The 19631-nt window shown below is 40.1% G+C and overlaps 1 protein-coding gene across 2 annotated transcripts in view; it reads right to left on the bottom strand.

Moving 5' to 3' along the window:
• Window positions 1-433: 433 nt before the first annotated feature.
• NAV2 (neuron navigator 2) overlaps window positions 434-19631 on the bottom strand; it is a 199399-nt gene continuing 180201 nt past the window's right edge. For both annotated transcript variants that reach the window (XM_056492748.1, XM_056492747.1), the window contains 13 exons: window positions 18727-18899; window positions 16751-16904; window positions 16145-16304; window positions 15568-15668; window positions 14166-14261; window positions 13848-14016; window positions 11894-12129; window positions 9394-9548; window positions 8865-8936; window positions 8191-8387; window positions 7875-7993; window positions 4418-4621; window positions 434-4092 (listed from right to left, as the gene is read on the bottom strand). In XM_056492748.1, the coding sequence (XP_056348723.1) occupies window positions 3967-4092; window positions 4418-4621; window positions 7875-7993; window positions 8191-8387; window positions 8865-8936; window positions 9394-9548; window positions 11894-12129; window positions 13848-14016; window positions 14166-14261; window positions 15568-15668; window positions 16145-16304; window positions 16751-16904; window positions 18727-18899 (1962 nt within the window). In that variant the 3' untranslated portion in view covers window positions 434-3966. The remainder of the gene's footprint in view (window positions 4093-4417; window positions 4622-7874; window positions 7994-8190; window positions 8388-8864; window positions 8937-9393; window positions 9549-11893; window positions 12130-13847; window positions 14017-14165; window positions 14262-15567; window positions 15669-16144; window positions 16305-16750; window positions 16905-18726; window positions 18900-19631) is intronic.

The following is a 19631-nucleotide window of genomic DNA, read 5'->3' on the forward strand; positions in this document are numbered from 1 at the left end:
AGTAAGTCTCCAGGGAAAAAAAATACCTAAAAACTTAGATTTTACATGCAGAGATGTTTGCATTTATGCTTTCTGAATAGAGAACTTCTGCTTTTTTTTATAAAGTTAAGAGTATTTATTTGCCATGAAGGATAATAGTTTCCTACAAGTTTTTACTGACCATGTATTTATTACTGTACAACCATAATGTCTCTATCAAACGAGTGAAGAGGAAATGGGAATACTGTGTGGAATGTGAAGGTTGTCCAGAGAGGTGGGAGATGCCCCTGGAAACATTCCAGGCCAGATGGATGGATGGGTGAGGGCTGTTGGCACCTCCTCACAAATACTTACAAAAAGCCAACAAAACCGAAGGAGTGAAACCCACGATCTTCAAATAAAAAATTATAAAATGATGATTAGGAAGGGATAAAAAGTTCTGGGAAGCCAAAAATCTGAATAAATAAGCATCAATTTTATTGAATCATGAATAATTTAAGACTGGTACAATCATCAGCTTTATTCTCCATGACATGAGGTGGGGAAGGGGTAGAAATGGGGAGAGTGAGAAAGGGGAGGCATGATCTCAAACAGACCATTCACAAATTCCAATCCTAAATGAGAACTGAAAATTAAATAGGGAGAGGAGCAAATGGAAAACATCATAAATGTACACAAAATACTCAATTCCTAGTTTTCTCTTTAAAAATGGCTAGAAAAAATTCATCAAAATGCAGCACTTTTAATCAAATATTTACATTTCTATGTTACAATGAAAAAATGTACATCTTATAGAACATATTTCATAAACTGTTCCACTGGAAATGACAAGATCAAAACAGCAACTTTCAATTTAATATCAACAAATATTTTTTTTGCTTTGTTTTTGTATATTATTATTTTCTTGAAAGAAAATTGTCACATTTAGACAAGATTTCATACACATAATATCGAAGTTAAGCATCAACAATGAAATATGAAGTCTGTTTCTTTCAAAATGTACAAAAAATCTAACCAACCCCCTCCCTCCCCTTCCCCAAATAAACCACATTTCATTTATGGCCTGTATCATTCTTGGCGGTCGTGAAGGAAAGAAAATGGTTTATTCTCTCAATTTATAACTCAACATGAATGTTGCATAGAATCTTGAATTTCTTGTTGATATTTTTTTAAACAAGCCAACTTTTTAAGGAGGAGAAAGAAGGCAAAAAAAGAAAAAAAAAAGAAAAAAAAGGAAGTGTTTTGAGAAAACCTTAAATGAGAAGGAAGTCACCTAAAGAAAGAGTTAATCTATGAAAAGTCTTGACAAAAACTAAGATGTGTGTACAACAGGTAACCCTGCTTCCCAAAGTTTCAGAAAAGACACAGAATATTGTGATGCTCAGAATGATTAGCCTATTCAAAACTGCCTCTCTCACTTTAAGCCAAGCTAATGTCAATAAAAAAGAACAGATAATAGAAATTTCTTCCTGAGCTTAAGCACAGGATTCAACATGAGAAAAAAAATACCCCATTCCCCACAAATAAAACACTACTTTAAACATGTCTTTTAGCACTCAGTTAAGGGTCAATTGAGACATTTTTCTAGGATATCAAGTCTAGTTAAAGCCCTAGCCCTGCAACTGGATTTTTTACAGGCACATGCTCTGTCTGCATGGATTCAGTTGGGGGATAGGTACCAAAATTCACAGTAATAGCAGGTAAAGTCAGTGCTGGGAAGCAGAATTGTCAAGACTACTGGAAAAATTAACTTCTCTTAAACTCATTATCAGCATGCTATGGATTTGATTCCATACAGATCTAACCCATGTTTTACAGTACCAAGAACTGCATTAGGAAAATTGGCTGAGTAACCTTTGTTATTCCATTCAGTGAAATAATGAAATCAGAGTTTGTAAGATTAAAACAGTAACAACACCAAGCTCTTCCCCCCATCATTAAAATATTAAAATTTTTCCTTTTACAGTATTTTTTTTTTAAAAAAAGTCATCAGCACTTAAAAGTTGTAACAGGAGCAAATTCAAGACCAGCTTAGTAAGACAAAGTACAGTTATATTACAGAAAGTCATGAGGTATAATAAAACCATCCTCTCAAGCTGAGCCACAGAAGCATGAACTTGTCTGTTATGTTCCCTTAAACCCACAAGCTCTTGAAAAAGTGTCTGTAATAAGATTTCTTTCTGTACATTGAAAAACCAGCATATTCCTGTAATTTATTAGAGTTGAAAAGCTTTTTTTGTCCCTCCTGCATGGATAAAACAGCTCTTCAGTGATTTATTAGCTGCGGATTGATATGAACCTGAAACATTTCCCTCCTTTTTTTTTTTGTCACATTTAAACAAATTCTAGTATCTCATACAAACAATATTCACAGCAACTTATGATATTTCAAGAGATGACTTTAGCCCTGTTTCTTTAAATAAAATCCCATAATATACAGCACTAATTTAATCAAACACAATTAGTACAAAATAAGGCATCGCTTTCAAAAGTCAGCACCAAAGGAGAGCTGGAAAGGCTTGTACAAATCCCTTCTGAGGAGTGAGGTGTTGGCTGAGGTACAGCTCACGTGCTGGGGATGGTGGTACCACCAGGAAAGTGCAACTCTTTGGGAGGTGTTCTCGTTCCCCAGCACAAGTACAAGCCTTAACACTGATAGTGTAGGTGTGTGCGTCCACAGAGGAGGAGAAACCAAACCAGATTCACAGCTCTGCCACAACTCAAAAGCATGGCACAGCTAAACTCAAAAGACACAGTACTCAGTACCTTATCTTTTTTCTTCCAGACCTGAATACTGCTAAAATACTCTTTATTTTTTAATTTGCAATTAAAAAGAAAAGTAATGGAAGTAAATATTGTCACCAGAATAGCACTGGAACTGTCACAGAGCTGAATTTTAATTAACCCCCTTATGGTTGTGCTGATTGGAATGAAACCTCTGAACAAAACCCAAAGTTTTTAGACAACAGCTGTAACATTTCGTGGCAAGAATTAAAAACTGAAAGTCTGACTCATCCCTTTGCAGGGGTGTAGCTCACCTCTGTGTACAAAGCTCACCATGCCTGTGCACTGCCAAGAGTCCTTTGGAGCTGTAGGACTCCAAGGAGCACAGCCCTGCCACTGACTTCTGTGAAGGAGGGAAGCGCCCTCTCCTCAGGGTGGATTAGTGGAGTGTAAATGCCACAGAAGTCAGCTCAGCTGGTGGTGTGGATGTAAGTGGGAAGAGAATTGGGCCCTGACTAGTAAAGGACTACCTGATCTTTCACTTGTAGCAGGATTGATTGTTACACAGTGTTCGAAAAAAACCCTGATTTGTTCAGATTGTATATATATTTTTATATATTCCTATTTATATATATAATCTTTATAAACACACAATGAAAGAAAACCAAGGTCTCAGACTGGCAAGGAGAGCAGCGCTTTTTGTTTTAGTTTCTTTTTTTCCTTTTCTCTTTTTTTAATATTTATTCAGACTTCCCTATTTTGCAGCTTTGCCTTCATTGAGTATTACCACCAAGGCAAGCAATATTGTTATAGCACCAGAACTATATGAAGCTGAGTTTAATCCACAAAGCTGATTGGTAGAAGTCCAGCCCTCACATAAATGTGTTTGGTCAACAGCAGCATAGGCAAATATTCCTCCTCCCCTCTCTTTCCAGACAGTACATGGCACAAATCTGTTTGCTTCACAGCTGTGAAGTTGCCCCCCACCCCCATCCTTTTGACTTAGTAATGATGATTATTTTTAACATCTTCAGGATCTTAGGCATGAGAGCTTACAGCAACTAAAAAGAAGAAAACAAAGGAGTAGTGCAGTTCTCATCACTGACAAAGGTCACTTGGTTTGCCTGCACCCAGGTTCAAGATTGCTCCAAGTGTCTTGTTCTTGCAGCTCTAATACTGAGATCTCAGCCCAGGAACATGTTCTTTTCATGAGTTTGTAATCAGGGCTCTTGCCAAATGGAAATAACCTCTGTCTGAGGGAGATCACAATGTCGACTCCAGAGAGGAATCCAGGATGTCATCATGATGGCTGTTGCTGTTGGAGTCGCTGTCATAACTCTGGGGACTGGAGTAATTGGCTGCCTCCTGCAATCTCATTAGCATGTTCATCTGCAAAGGCAAGGAAGTTCATGATTATTTGTATTCTGAGGTAGGAACAAGATTAACTCCACATGACAGCTACAGTGGCATTTGCTTTGCCAACGGGCAAGGAAGGAAAGAGAGAAACAAGTGAGGTCAATAATGCTGAGACTCAGAAGAGAGGTATTGACTGTAAACCATAGCAGCATTCAGGTTACTGATAAACACAGCTTTTCCAGTCAAGGAGAAAATGAGGCGACTGAAGGGATTATTCTACAGCTAGACTAGTTCCTGTTCCTAATCCCTAGAAACAAAGCAAAAGAAAAGTTCTGCTGTTCCAGAAATGAGAGCTTACCAGAGGATCTCCTTCAGCATCACTCACTGGAACTTGTTTGCTGGTGGAGCCTTCCCGGGACACGGAGTAGCCATCAAAGCCCACGTCCTCAGGCCGCAGCTGGAGCAGAGGAGGCCACTCGTGGTGCTGGGGGGTGGCTGCCCAGGGGTAGGTGTCCATGACCCACTTGGCAGGATCCTCCCAGGGCGCTCTCCTCCCATACAACTGAAAGTGCACAAAACCATGTCAAACATTCCAACCATCTCATCCAGTGCCTACCTAACCAAAATGAATGTGCCATGGTTCTTGGGCTGCAGGAAACACCTTGCAAGCAGGGCTGAATGCAAGATTTTCCTTACCCTAATGATACACAAAGCCCTTGGTCATGGCACTGATTTGGAAGGAGCTGACCACCTTCTCTGAGACTGCAGTGCCCCTCTCTTGGCACCAGCTGAAGGAAGAAACTCCTGAAAATAACATCACCTAATTAAGTCAACTTAAATAATGCCAGCACACAAAAGGAGACATCAGTGCTGACATCTGGATTGTACTGGCAGCTGCCTTACAAACTGCCATCCATGGAATGTGGAGAAGAAAATGTAAGATTTGTCATCAGGCAATAATGATGGATGTCAAGGCATAAAGTTTTCAAGTCAGATTTTTTTCGTATTCAACCAAGAAAAAGCACCACTAGCATTTGTCTCTGGTTAGGTTCCTAAATAGGCAAGCCCTGCTTCAAAAACATTTTTCTGTCTGGAACAGACTGTGCTACTGAGTCCCAAAGTATTCTCTCTGTAATATTCCATTTGCCTTAGCTAGACAACACATTAATTTTAATGCCTCATGACTTCAAAAAGCATAAATACAACTACAAGTGGCTTTAAAACATTTATTTCCACTTTTGAAATATCACCATCCTTCAGCAACTGGAGTTTGTCTCTGACATTTTGTCACTGTCCCCTTCATTTATCCCCCTGCACAAGGGTAAAAACAACGGTCTAGCAAAGAAATTCACCAGTTCTCTGATGGATCTAGGACTATCTCACTTTTCTCAATACTATTTCTCCTTGGTACATTTTTTGTGGATTTAGATTTTGCATGCACAGAAGTATTAAATTGCTCTGAATACCAACCCGTGGTGTGCTGTGAAGCAGGAGGGAGCAAAGGTGCCAGCAGATGGTGCTAGGCAATCTGAAACACAGCCTCCTCCACAGCCCAAACCCTTCATCCTTCAGCACTGCTGTTACCTTCCCAGTACAATGGCTTCAAGATGTGGCAAATCAGATTTCCTATTTTAATCTCATTCTCAAATTTACAATGACACATGCCATTTGGTAAGCGGCAAGGATTTTGTATTTTTCACGTCTTTTCGCCTGCAAAAGTCTGAGTGGATCTGAGCTCAGGAGAGATGAAATGACTCTCAATCCTCTTCCATGGCAACCAGGTCTGTGCACCCCTTCCACTGGCACATTTTCCAGGGAGCAAGTCATGGGACAAGGATAGAACAAGTTGCTTCACAAAGCATGAAAGAACAATCTTTGGAGTGACAGTGGCAGGAAGCCACAGAGACTCTGCGTCCTCTTTCTGCTGGTGTTGTATTCTGTACACATGTGGACACCACTGAAGGCCCAGGTAGGGTTTGCTAGGCCTTTTTCAGGCTCTGAGCTTTTTCTCTTTTCTAAGGCTGGGAAACATTTTCCCAGGCTGAGACAGTTTCTCAGCTCCGGTCTGAGCCTTTCCCAGGATGGTAACTTTCTGGTAAACAGAAAGGAATTAATAAACAGAGATTAGCACCTGGTGTTGACTGAGAAACAGTTCTCGTGCTACGTGACAAGACGTTTTCTCCTATTGTCCAATGGACTGCTCTCCTGTTTGAGACTTGAGACTATAAATATGGTTCGGTTTTTCAATAAAATGCTTCTTTAGCCTCATACGCTCAAGAAGTCCTTGCTGTTATTATACGCGACTCTTGGCGTGTACTGCGACATACACCAAGCAGGAAGAACTCGGGTTTTACACAACCTTCTCATATCCCTGTTTTGAAGAACAAGTCAGCTCCCATGGGAGCAATTATTGTAAGGATCCATTTGGCTTGTTTGTATTTGACCCAAAATAATGCTCTAAATGAGAAACAGAAGTATAAAAATAGTTGAGGGCAGATCCACAGAGATCAGAGCAAAATTAGGAGTCCACCTTTCCTTTCTGACAGGCAATTTCAGGAAGGAAGATGTGCTTTCAGAGGAGTCCTTGTGGGTGTGGGGAGCAGAAATAGCTCCAGATGAAACCCACATTCCTAGCATTAGCTTGTTCATTAGCACCACTCTGGCTGCTCTTCAAGTACTAAAGTGCATCTTCTTATCCATCAACCAAACAAAAGAGATATTATTTAAATACGGATGAATTAGTTCAATCTGGGGAAATGGGACTGAAGGGGATAAAGAACCTAAAGCACAAAGAGAAAAACTGAAGTCCTTACACCTGGAACACAAGCCACTCAAATACCCTAAGGAAAGATGGAGATACTGGGCAGAACAAGGAAGCAAAAGGATGTTTTTATCAATTGCTCTCTCTCTTTCTTTACTTCCATTACTAATTTTTCAATGCTTTCCACACATACTGATCAGTGATATGAGAGCTCCAAAACCCAGTACAAGGAGCCCATGCATTACTGTGAGTATCAGTTTTCTCCATTTCAACCTGCTCTCCTTTCTCTTGTTTTAGGTTGGAAAGATTCCTGGCTCCCATTACCTTCCTTTATAACAAGTTTTGTGTAAAATGGTTCTATTTCTAGCAAAGTTCCTGAGTGTGTTTTGTATTCCACGACCTATTGTTTTCCTCATGTCTAAGAGTCTACCACAATTGTCCCAAAAAAATGAGGTTTCCAAGTACAGACAAATTCAAATGGCAGCTGCGGTTTGCCCAAATTTTACCCCAAACTTGGAGAATTCATGTATTTCACAAATGTGTAAGAAGCCATAGTAAAAGATAGAATTATGAAGGAATCGACTAAAAAAAATCTTATATACTGAGTAGTAATCCAAATGTCACTGATAGTGCTCCTGTCACTCATGAATACATTCTCTCCATGCAAAACTTTTTTCCTATGCTGAAAGATTTGATTTCCAAAAGAAAATCCCGTGCAACAAAGTTAATGACCACAAGCTTATTTTTCTGATGCACAGGATAATTTTAAGGTGTGCTTCTGGAACACAGTATTGAAAGGTATTTGTATGTCTAACTCCCCCCACTAAAAACATCAGCAGTTTGGCATCTAATCACTTTTTCCACTCTCAGTTTCAAAGTGCTTGAAGAGACTAATTCTTCCTGAAACTATTGACAATTCTAGTTATATTTTCATAGACATGCAGATATTCAATGTGCAAAGTTGTATCTACAGAAAGTGTTGTCACTACTGAGTTTTGTTGCCTTTTGAACAGATGCTATTCTAGACCTACGATTTTTCCCTTTGCCTGCTCACCTGTAGCCCCTCTCTTACTGCCTCCAGAAGATACGGAATGATGGAGTAGTTCCACAAGTCAGTGAACCAAACTCTAGAACCATCTACATCTATTGGACAGGAGAGGAAGAGTCGTGGACCTGGGGAGGGAAATTCAGATATTACACTCAAACCACAATCACAATAGGCATCAAAAATAGGATTGATAACATCTAAAAGTAGGGTTTTAAAGAAAGCCTTTTTTATGTGATACAGCACAAGGAAGTATACAAAGCCACACCTGATATACAAAGAAATAAAATACATTTATTTACATATGCCTGGGCAGAGTACTTACCAATAGTAACATCAGAGGAGCTGTGAGCCTCCAAGAATTTGTTCAGATGTTGCCAGACCTTGGGAATCCAATCAATAATCTTAACCAGCTCTGCATTTCTTATCCTGCCACTGATCTCTTTTTCAATTAGTTTTCTTCTCAGGAAACGGCCAAGAAAGCCTTTGACTGGCTCCGTGTGGTTTGCACATAGCACCCATCTATGGCAGAACAGCAGAAATAGCCATTATTTCTCTTCCATGCTACTGAGTGTAACTATTCCTGACTACATTTCTCCTCTTATTTCCAGATTATCAGGATCAAAATGGGCTATTCCAGTCACACGCGTTTTTCAGCAAAAGTTACTTTGGAATATTTCACTAGATGAACCAATTTTTACTGTGCATGGTTTCAGCTCATTTCTCATTAATCTGCTTTGCCTAAATATTGTCTTACTGAAAATCTGGTAGAAGATCAAATATCTTAACAATCCTCTGTAAAACAGAAATTTTATGAACACCATTCTTTTAATGACAGCACCATAACCAAGCTGCACATGTCAGGACAGCAACCAGGAGCAAATAGCATTTCTCTCTCACTTTTCTATTTCAGCTGATAAGAAAAATTTCAGATGACTCAGTAGCCATTAGTATTTTGCCAGTCCACAAATATAAATGAGAAACATGAATAAACAGTACCTGAAATTATGGTGAAGCTGAAGATTAGGTGTGGAGGAGGTGGCTTGGTTCATTGTACCAATAATATATGGACTATAGGGAGAAAAAAATCAAGTAAATCAAACCTGTGAACTTTGAAAATCAAGTTTTAAGTAAAACCTGAACAATTAAAAAGGTTATTCAAAACTCTTTTGTCAAAGAAGGATATGTAGTTACTTATGACCAAATTCTCTACTGAGATTCTGAGAACATCAAATTCTGAAAGCAAACCAGAAGTCCCAAAACAGGACTTTCAGTACAAATGGAGTTTTACTACTAATGATCTACATCACGAAGCAAATACAACTACTTTCTAATTACTTATTTCAGAAAAATTGATAATTTTATGAAGGAAAAACATCTTTCTGAAGGACTGTCCACAATATGGACAACCTGGTCATCCTCCTCCACATTACTAATGTAGATTTTGGTTTTGTGATTGGATTTTACAGGAGCAGTGCTCTGAGTACAGGATTAACATCTGCAATGTGTCCTGATACAATTTCTTTACCATTTGTGGTACTTGCAGTTTAGCAGTCCATTAAAGATCTCTCCTAGGGAGCTAACGTGGTGCAAATTATCCAAAATTATAACAAGAGGCATATCCACAGCATTATTTTCACTGTTGCACTGGTCTGCCAGGTTGGACAGGTACTGGCGGAGTTCCTGCAAAGCAGAAAAAAAAAAGAAGAAAAAAAAATTTTTTCTTCACATTTCTTTAAAAATCAATTAAGAGAGATAAGCTTGGTAACAAAGTCTAAAGCAAGAGTCTGACATCTAACAAATCACATGTTTTCTACAAGAAAACAAAAGATATGGTTTTCCTTCTCTTCTGTAGGTTATGCTGAAGACTTAGAGGCTGTACCAGAAATCCTGTGTGAACCAGGGGCTTGAAGAGGGGTAATATTTTGTAATTTAGTTTGTGTTTTTTATTCAACAATGTCAGACCTAAAAGGCCTAAAATATATTTCTGTTTCTTTTCAGGAACTTGATCAACTCTCCCCAAACCAAACCAAACTCTGCATTCCAGCTAGATTTGTTATATCATCTTGCAACAGAGTTCCAATCAAAATACAGCAGACAAAATTAATCTGGAACAAACCATCCCCATCAGAGGCCAAATTTGGATGCCTTCAGTAATGCTGGAAAGAAGGACAAGCTTTTGGTGCTGCTGATGAGTGGCTGAAATGCAGCTTTAAAGCATCTGAAATCATACCAATGGCTTATAACCACAATTTCAACCATCCCTTTCCTCCAGAGGAAAATATGCCCAAGGCCATCAAATAATTTTTTTTTTTTTTTTTTTTTTTATCCTTTTCTCTAATCTAGATGATTGCTGGATCTATATTCAGCAAAACCAGCAGCGCATAAAAAAGCAAAGACACGCCTTACCAGCCCAGGAATGTGTCTGCACAATTGCCCCTCCAAACCCAGCACATGATTACAACTGCTGATACCTGCAGCTAGAGAAGCTCCTGACAGCCTGAAGATGCATTTGAGGGTTTTGGGGAAAGTACCCACATGCAATAGGGATTGCTTAAGTCTCCGGGAATTTTATGCAGGTGTTTAACTTCCTGGGCAATTCTCAGGCCCCTAAACACTTGACAATCATGACACCCTCAGGTGTTTAAATATACACCTGGAAGCCTGTTGTTCCCAACCCATAATCAGGTGAATCTGAAAACCTTTAAATACTGTTTCCTCCAGGATTAACATAATGCTTTGAAAATAAAGGGAAATTCAAAATGACAGATTAAGAAAGGTGTGTTGGATTCACGTGCTAGTGGAATGGGGTGGAGCCGCCTGAGGGAAGCCGCACAAGGCCGGGGGGGTAGGAGGGGCTGTCCCCTCTCTGAGGGCTTCCCGTGTGAGCTGCGGGGACCAATCGGAGAGCTGGTTTGCTGATGGACAGCTCGGAAAACCAATTAAAAGTTATTTCGCGTTCACAAATCACATGGGATTAAGTTAACTGGTTCTTTTTGGCCTTCCGGCAGCAAGGCCGACAGCAACCCCGGGCCCCTGGCCCCAGGCGGCCCCCGGGTGGCCCCGTCTCCGGCCTGGTGGCCCCCGGCCACATGGCTCCAGCCTCAGCCGCATGGCTCTGGCACGGCCCCGGCCCTCCAAGTGGCAGAAGAGGCCTCCAGCTGCCCATGTGGCTTCTTCATGATCTGGATACAATTTTAACTCTTTTTAATGCCTGGATAAGATTCTCAATCTCCTGAGCTCCCCTGAATGAGAAGAATTAAAGCATGGAGTCCACAGAAGTCAGCGGAATAAAGATAAAGTTTCTGATGGGAAGAGATTGAAAAGATGCAACTGATAAATAGCTGAAAACCTTTTTTTTGTGGGGCTCTAAGGGGATTGTGACTTCACTAAAATTCCTTTACACTGTGAAATATACTTGGGGAGGATGGGTGCTTGAGAAGAAGATTTTTTTGCCTCGGGGAAGCTGGAGCTCTCTGTTTTGGGACTGGAATATGAACAAAGACACTTGATAGAGAAAGAGATTAAGAGAATTTTGTCTTTCAGCAGCCTGCCTTTTAAGTGGTACCCCAAGTGTGTAACATAACCCATAGCACAGCTCTGGAAGGACTGTGGAGATGGGAGGAGAGTCATAATCTGCAATATTTTCCTGGGCAGATGTAGATTATGAAGGTGAAGACACCCCCTAAGCCTAAACTAAAAAGGAACTTTTCTCTCTTAAGTGAACTGAAATGATTATTTGGGTGGATAACTGCCTGAAGTGTTTTCTGTACGATGTTGTTAAGAAATGTGGAATGAAGGGAAGGGAGGAGGGAATAATCTAGGAATCTTATTCTGAATTCTTTTTGTGTTATTAATAAATTTCTTCTTATACCCTTTTAAGTTTTGAGCCTGCCTTGTCTCTACTCCTAAATCCTATCTCTAAAAGAAATTAAATATATTAAAATTGGCAAACCCAAGTCACAGTGTGGCAAAAGATCTCTCACTTTGGACATGCTGTTGTGCGAGGATGGTTTGTGCGTGCTCACCTTGCTGGATTTGTGGTCGACGTTGAAGGTGGCAATGATGCCCTCGGCCAGCTCCCTGCCCTCCTTGAGCACCATGTACTCAGACAGACAGTTGGCCAGGTAGGTTTTGCCCGTGCCGCTGGGGCCAGACAGGATGATCCTCCTGTGCTCCATGAGCAGGGACACATAGCGCTGCAGGATGGGCTTGGGGATCAGCGACTCGAACACCAGCCCGTCCAGGCTGTTCTCACAGATACCTGCAGCAGGAAAACAGGCCTCCTTTAGGGGCATTTCCAATTTTTAGCCAAACTGACCTGATCAAGCTGTTCTTCACTTCAGAGCTAAACCCCTTCCCCTGCCCCCAGTATCCCTCATGGTTGAGAGAGGCACACATAAAACTGGAAAAAAGTGCAGGATTAGCACTGTGGGCTTAGCCTGGATCCTCCTTCAGTCTGTGTAAGTCCTCAGCTGCATCCCTAAGGCCCTTTAAAAGCTGCCACACCAAAGGATTCCAGGCCACACTTTCCATGAACCAGCCACTCATTTTACAACATTTCACCACACATTCACCCAGAATGTACCTGTTTACTTTTGGATCACTAGACAAAAAAAAAAAAACAAAAAAAAAAAACCCCAAAAACCAGCTATCATCAACTCCCCCTACTTTCCCAAATGCTTGTAATTAAACTCTTCCTCTGTATGCTGATAGTTATCTACTCTAACAGAAAACTCCTACTGATAAGCATTTATGTCATGTCAGCAATCACTTTAGGCAGAATTGGCTTAGGGAAAATATACAGTGCTTCAAAATAAACAGCAGGAAGGGAAGTTGGCAGAACACCCAGAGAAATGTTTGCACCTCAGTGGTTACTTGGAATATTAAATATTTATATAGGCAGCTTTATATCTCAGGTGATTTTCCATAAATTGATTAAATACATTTCAATTTTATTGAAAACTGTTATCACTTATGAACCTTCAAGGCACAAGTCAAGTCAGTGCAAGTTAAATATAAACTCAAATTGTAGCTTTACAGACACAGTTAGACCTTATGCAGTATTTCAGTTAGGATTTATGACTGGACAATGCATTTTATGTTACTAGAATATCCTGGGTTCATGTCAAGCTTCAGTAAGTTGATGTATTTCACAGTTTATTTTGTCTTCCTGCCCACTGGTTTGCTATACAAGGTACCTTGGTTTTTACACCAATATTCAAAAATCTGCTTTCATTCAAATTTCAAAGTTGATCTGAAGAATGTTTGGCACTGTTCTCAAATACCATCTGTCTGCAGATTTCCCTGGTCTAACTTTGAACAGACTGATATATGTTCTGAATGCAGCAGTTGAGGGTTTTACTCTTGAACTTTGTTTCATAGTATAGTTTTCATTAAAAAGTGCTTCCCTGAGGAATCAAATGAGAAACACCAACATTAAATTTTTATCAGTATTACAGAAAAAAATTGATGGGAATTCTGAAAACCATGCATTTTGAAAAATCCAGATTTTAAGGTGTTTCATAAAATTTAGTCTCCATCCTTTCTGGTACTTAAGGAGAGACCCTTCAGTGAGACCAATCAAGCAAAGGAGTCAAGATTTATTTTTTTTTACCCTGCATGAAGGAAATAACTATAGCTGCGATAAAGAGCTAATAAAATTTTCAGGCTTGACTCATTTGGAAAGTACTTTGCTGCTCAAACAGCTCCACTACATCCCCTGTGGTGTGAAGTCTTCTCTATGACAAATCAAGATCTGTGCAGTGTGTAATTGTTCCTAGAGTTACAGGTTGAAAACTTGCTGAAATTACAGACTTAGCATACCCCAAGTGGTGGTTTTATCAAATGAAAATAGCAGGAAGTAAATAAATGGTAGGAACAGGAAAAAGCAGTGCAATAAGTTTCTTGAGTTTCTTGACACAGCAAGCTCTGATAAAACTCAATAGTGAAAACTCCACCAGGCAGGTCAAGTGAAATTACCTTTGATGGTAACTGAGATAGTGTTGTTTTCTCCAACCAGGTACCCACAGGGCAGCAGCTCCGGGGTCTCTGCACTGTTGGTGCGCTTGATTTCCCCGATGCTGTAGCCCAGAACACTGTCTGAGTTCAGCCCGAGCTGGCTCACAGGATCCACGTGGATGATGTACTCCTGGGGTGGAAAAGGGACACAGGAAGTCAGAAAGCACAGGGCGTTTGTTCTCTGCTCTGACAGTACTTAACACACAAAGTTGAATACAGCTTGGTACCATCAAAACTCCACAGAAGAACTTGAGCTCGCAGCATTTTGTACCCACTGACCTTAAACAGGCGTCTTACAACCCCATCCAGAACGTCCCACTTGGTCTTCCCACTGACTCCAATACAGCCTATGAGAAAGGTGCGAGGCCTGGAATCCTAAAGGCACAGGAGTAACTCTATCAGACAAGTGTGGCTAATGTAATTAAAATTCTACCTTGCCCCCTCCCCTTTTATTTCTAAATAATGGTGCACCCTTACTACTCCATATGGTGAATTCTGAACGGCATATGGAATCCTTTTCCCATAATAAACATTTTCTACAGTGTTGGAGTCACAAATCTAAAGAATACTCAGGTAGCGGTGATGTTAAGTTAAAGGTATTTATTAATCAATCCATGAACAATTCAAAAATCTCTGAGAGAATTACAGTTTAGCAAAGAGATGGAAAAACTCTTAGGAATATTGTAGTGAAGTTCATTCTTTCATGACTTCACAATCAAAGATGTTATATTTGCAAGGTTTATCCTATTTATTCTCAGAAATTCTGCTGTGGGCATAGAAACCTATATCTATTTAGAAATCATGCATATCTCTATGTAGAAGTAGTAAGACAGAAAGAGAATTTATATATATATATATATCTTATATTTGATGTATCACAGCACTTTGAATTTTTAAAGTAATTTTTAAGGGCAGATGAAATCAGAGAAATAGAATTTTTCAGTTTTTCTACAGCTGCACTCACTGTGAAACATCAATTGAAAAGAAAACTAATTTATATAATAAGATTTGAAGCGTTAGTAAAACTTGCTCTGACTGCATTCGATCAGCAGCAGTTTTACTGTTTTCCCAGGGCTGTAATAATTAATGCAAAATTTAAAGGAAAGATCAGCTAAGCTCATTTTACTTCTGATCATTCAGATTTTTGTCCACCCCTTAGGAAGATATGAAGCTACTTCTTAAACATACTTTTACAGGCACTCAAAAATGTGAGAGAGCAAGGCCATTGCTTAACATTGCTTAACATACTACTGCGTGTAGTATGTTAAATACATTCATGCATTTAGTACGTTAAATACATGAGATAGGACACAACTTTACAACACTTACAATTTATTTGGGTATTTAGGATTCTTTCACTTGTGGATGGCAAACATCTGAAAGGTGTCATTCTAAACAGGGTACTTGTGCCAGAGAGAACAACTTAAACTAGAATGATATGGTATAGATCTCCCAGTTTGGATTTGTCAAGTTCTTCCATAAGATTGGTGCTTCTGGCATTTTGGTCCCTCTCAGCAGCTCTAAGGAAGCTGGAGGCAGCCAAGTGCCTTCTCTATCACTATTAACACACTGATGAACTGTTTTCCTGAGAAAATTCCTAACAGTCTTCTGGCAAACTTGAGTTCCTGCTCACAATCCAAAGTCATTTACATTTCAAAGCTGTGGATGAAACACAACTCACCTCCTTCCATTTCATCTCATCCTGGAAGTTGACAACTATTCTGACATGCCTGCCTCCCTCTTTCCGGGCAGAGCCATCTCCAGTGTCATCCAACAGCATGTCTGTGGACAGGAAACATCAGCAGCTTCACAGCTGGAGCTCAATTACAGTGGAGGCTATTCTGGTTTATTGTAGTCAAACACAACATGTCTGGACTTCACATGCCCCCAAGGTAAAACACAAGAACCAGGCTGACTGACTCCCATGCCACATATCCCTCTTAAAAAGGGAAGGTCATTGAAAATTATTAACCAGTTACTCTGTATTTTCCTTCCTATGATATATCCCCTGGCAAATGTGCACCATTAACTGGCTTTAAACATGACTTTTCAGAGCTGAAGTCATAATTGGACACCTCTGACCGAGGGTGTAGCAAACCTATGATGAAATTTAAAAGAAGGCCTTGTGCCAGCTTGTGACATACTTCCACATCTCAGATGTTAATAATCCTCACGCTTTCATTTTTCCATAGCTAACCAACCCAAGCCTTCCAAGTGCAGGATAAAACCTGCCCCACCACCCTTCTCATTAAACTCACTGAGACTGGTTGACTCCGTGAGGTTCAGGCTGTGTTGAGAGAGTCCCACAGAGTGTCTGGGAGAGGAGGAGATGGAAACCTGAGACTGAGCCCGGCTACAGTTGCCGTGGTTTTCAGATTTCAGCCGATCATTCTCTGCTTTTAACTTCTCAATCTCACTCTTGAAAAGACAAGTCAGACATTAGAAGGCACAGTGAAAACATGATAATTAGATAGCAACATAAGAAACTTAAGAATAAATGGAAGTTTAGCAGAAAAGCTGTTTTCATAATGTTTTAATTAAAGAATTTAATAATTAAAATGTCCTCTCTGTGAAACTTTTCAAAGTACCTAAAATACTTAAATATGTGGGAATTCACTAACACTGAAATGCAACTACCTTAAGGCAGAGAGCATGGAAACAAAATGCTGTCCCAACTCAGAGTTGAAACAGCTGAAGCTGAGGACAGCACAGCCAGGTGTTCAAGCTGACTTTTAATGAAGGTTTAACACTGGCACGAAGCTGAGCACAGCCTCTGGCAAGCACCCATAAAGTTCTGATCTTTACTGTGGGGGTGGCTGGCCACATCAGCAGAGGCTGCAGCTTGTGGGGTGGCTGCTGCTCACCTGCATCCTGTTCATGGCCTCGCGCAGCTGGTCCAGCTGGTGAGCAGAGCTGAGGGCTTCCAGGCGAATGTCCGTCAGCTTCATCTCCTTGTCCCGCAGCTCGTTCCGCAGCTGCATCACTGTCTCAGCCTCGCTGTCCGTGCACTCAGAAATGCTGTGGACACAGTCAAACACACACTCGTTCCTCTCCTCATGGTGCTTCTCCAGGATTTATTAGGACAAGAGGAATAAAGCCCTTTTTATTCTGCTTGATGCAGATAGCAATTTCAGCTTATTGAATTAGTGATACCATAAATCAGACATTAAGCAGGCCACGGAAATTTTAGAGTCTGATGAAACAAAGATGTCTGAGAGTTATTTTTCTTTAATCAGGATCTGAAACAGAATTATCTGAAATCACCTACTATTGGATAGTCTTCATTTTTTTCATGGCAGTTGCTATACAGGAAAACTTCTAAAGCAGAAATCTAAATAAATTTAGGGGGTGCAGGCATTTAACAGCAGTTCATTGGAGATTGATGAGTTCACAGACAGATTTAAAGCTCACCAGGTGTGCACAGCTGCGTTTCCCTGAACTGCTCTGGAGGGCTTTGGAACCCTACACCTATTCAAGCATAAATTCCTGCTTGCTTTAAAAAACTAACACTTAAAAAATTTTTGGTGGCATTTTTCTTCCCTCTGCCCATAAAAAGAAGAGTTTCTGAGTGAGTAACATCATTTCAGCACATTTGAAAGTGCATCTGTATAAAGATCAACTACACAGCTGTGCGCTTAAAGGAAGATTTTACCTAACACGTCTTTCCCTAAATCAAGTTAATGAGAGATGTTTTCCCTATCAAAAAGCCAATAAGCCAAAACATACTAGTTTTACTTGTGCTCTATCCTTCCCTCAATTCACATATTTACTCTGCTCATGTTTATCCTTTTGCCTTCCACAGCAAGGTGAAAGTACCCACACAGCATTTTGGCTGATGACAGATGGGATCATCATTTGACAATTTTCTGTCCTGAGAGTTCTAAAGTACAACTTGCTGTAGTCACCAGAAATGCACTGAGTTAGGCTCAAGAGACAGAAGAAGCTTTGAAATAAAAATCATGGGGGATTATCTTCTGCTACTGCCATTTAATCACTGTTATACAGCTGGAAATTATTGCTATTGTTTTCACCTCTTCATGTGAAAACAAGTGGAGGGGAACTACTCCAAAGCATTTGTTTTGAAATCGGGCTAGAAGGTCTGCATGACCTCTCAAGGTCAGGAGGCCATCTAGTAATTACAGGTTTCTCAGTACTGCCTGTTACAACTTTCTATACTTATTTATCCTGCTCAAGTGACAAAGCGACTGATGGAATCAACATAAAAGCTGTTTTACAAAATTTTCCATGCATATTCTAAAATGTGAATTCAAAACAGCATGGCAAGGGAATTGTTAAGCTTTATTTCACTGATGGCTATGGAAAGGACCAGGCACAGGTAGCTGGGAAGCTACACAAGGAAAGAGTCTTGCATTCACCAAGCACAAGTGGTTAGATGAGTTCATCTGTATCACTAAACCACACTGTTTGATTTCCTTTCCTTTATCCGAATTTGTCAAAAGAATTGGGAACTTAATCATGGTATCAGATTAATACAATATGTGCTGTGTTTAGACAAAAGATACTCCCAGATTTTACCTGGTTTGTTTAATTAACAGCGAGAGATCAAATTAATTTGGCACCTCAAAGTCACCCTGGTTATAAATACTCAGTACATTCTGCTGAGAGAGCAAGCCAATGAAATATTTATAGTTCAGTACTGACGGAATGATTTTTGGCTTCCTGGACACTGATGCAAAGGTACTGGGTAGGGAGTCAGCTCACACATCTTTAAATCTCTGAATACATGAATTCAGCATTTCTGCCCTCTGCCTTTCCTCTACCTACGCAGCAGGATGCCTTCCATGCTGTTTTCTGTCTAAAAATTACATAAGTCACTTACAGGGAATTGGAATGGGAAGCTCTCAGCAGTGGTGTTGAAACAGTGGTGTTGTGGTGTGGTAGCTTTGGTGAGGAAGGCAAGGAAGAATCAGTCATCTCCTCAATGTCTGAATGAGAAGATGCTGACTTGGGAGATTTCTTTTTCCCAAAAGCTTGCTTGAAGGAGCTGCGTAACTGGAAAAAACAAGACCACAGAAGCAGGACCACCATTAAGAATGAAACCAGGCAAAAAATGCCACACAGCAAAAACTGTCAACATGCAAATACTCCAGATGCTACAGCCATACTCACATACATAGTAACACAGGTGAAAAATAAAAAAGCTTTTTTTCCTTAACTATTTTATCAGATTAATAAGGTCAATAAGAGTGGCTATGAATGCTTCCTATTTTTTAAGAATTATTTGACAGCAAACTCTGTTCAGTGCAACAAGCTTTACAGCAGGGTGGTGACAGCTTGCAGCCGTGCTGGCACAGGGCCCAGCCCAGGTTAATGGTGCTGGGAGGGTTAGTGGTGTCAATAGCATGTTAGCTTTGTACCTCCAAGTTTAAAGTAGGTCCTCCTTACCTCATTGACCTGCCGGAAGAAGTGCAAGCAAAAGGAAGTGAAGGAAGGAAAAAAGACATGTTTTAACAAAGCCACTAAGAAGGGAAGTTTTGGATTTCTAAGACAAACACGACCAATGATTAACAAAGACAAACAGTTACTTTAAAACTGGAACCCTGTATTTTCCAAAACCAGGTGTCTCAAACCACATTGGCTGGTTTTTTGCATTACCTGAGGAAGACACCAGATCTAAACTCTCTTAACTATTTAAATTACATTTTCTCTTTCACTCAGGCAGAGTGCTTTGGCTAAGAGCGAAGTTAATAATGTATTTTACCTTGCAGGAACAGGTATTTCACC

Source organism: Oenanthe melanoleuca, chromosome 5 (genome assembly GCF_029582105.1).
Source record: "Oenanthe melanoleuca isolate GR-GAL-2019-014 chromosome 5, OMel1.0, whole genome shotgun sequence".
NCBI classification, from domain to species: domain Eukaryota; kingdom Metazoa; phylum Chordata; class Aves; order Passeriformes; family Muscicapidae; genus Oenanthe; species Oenanthe melanoleuca.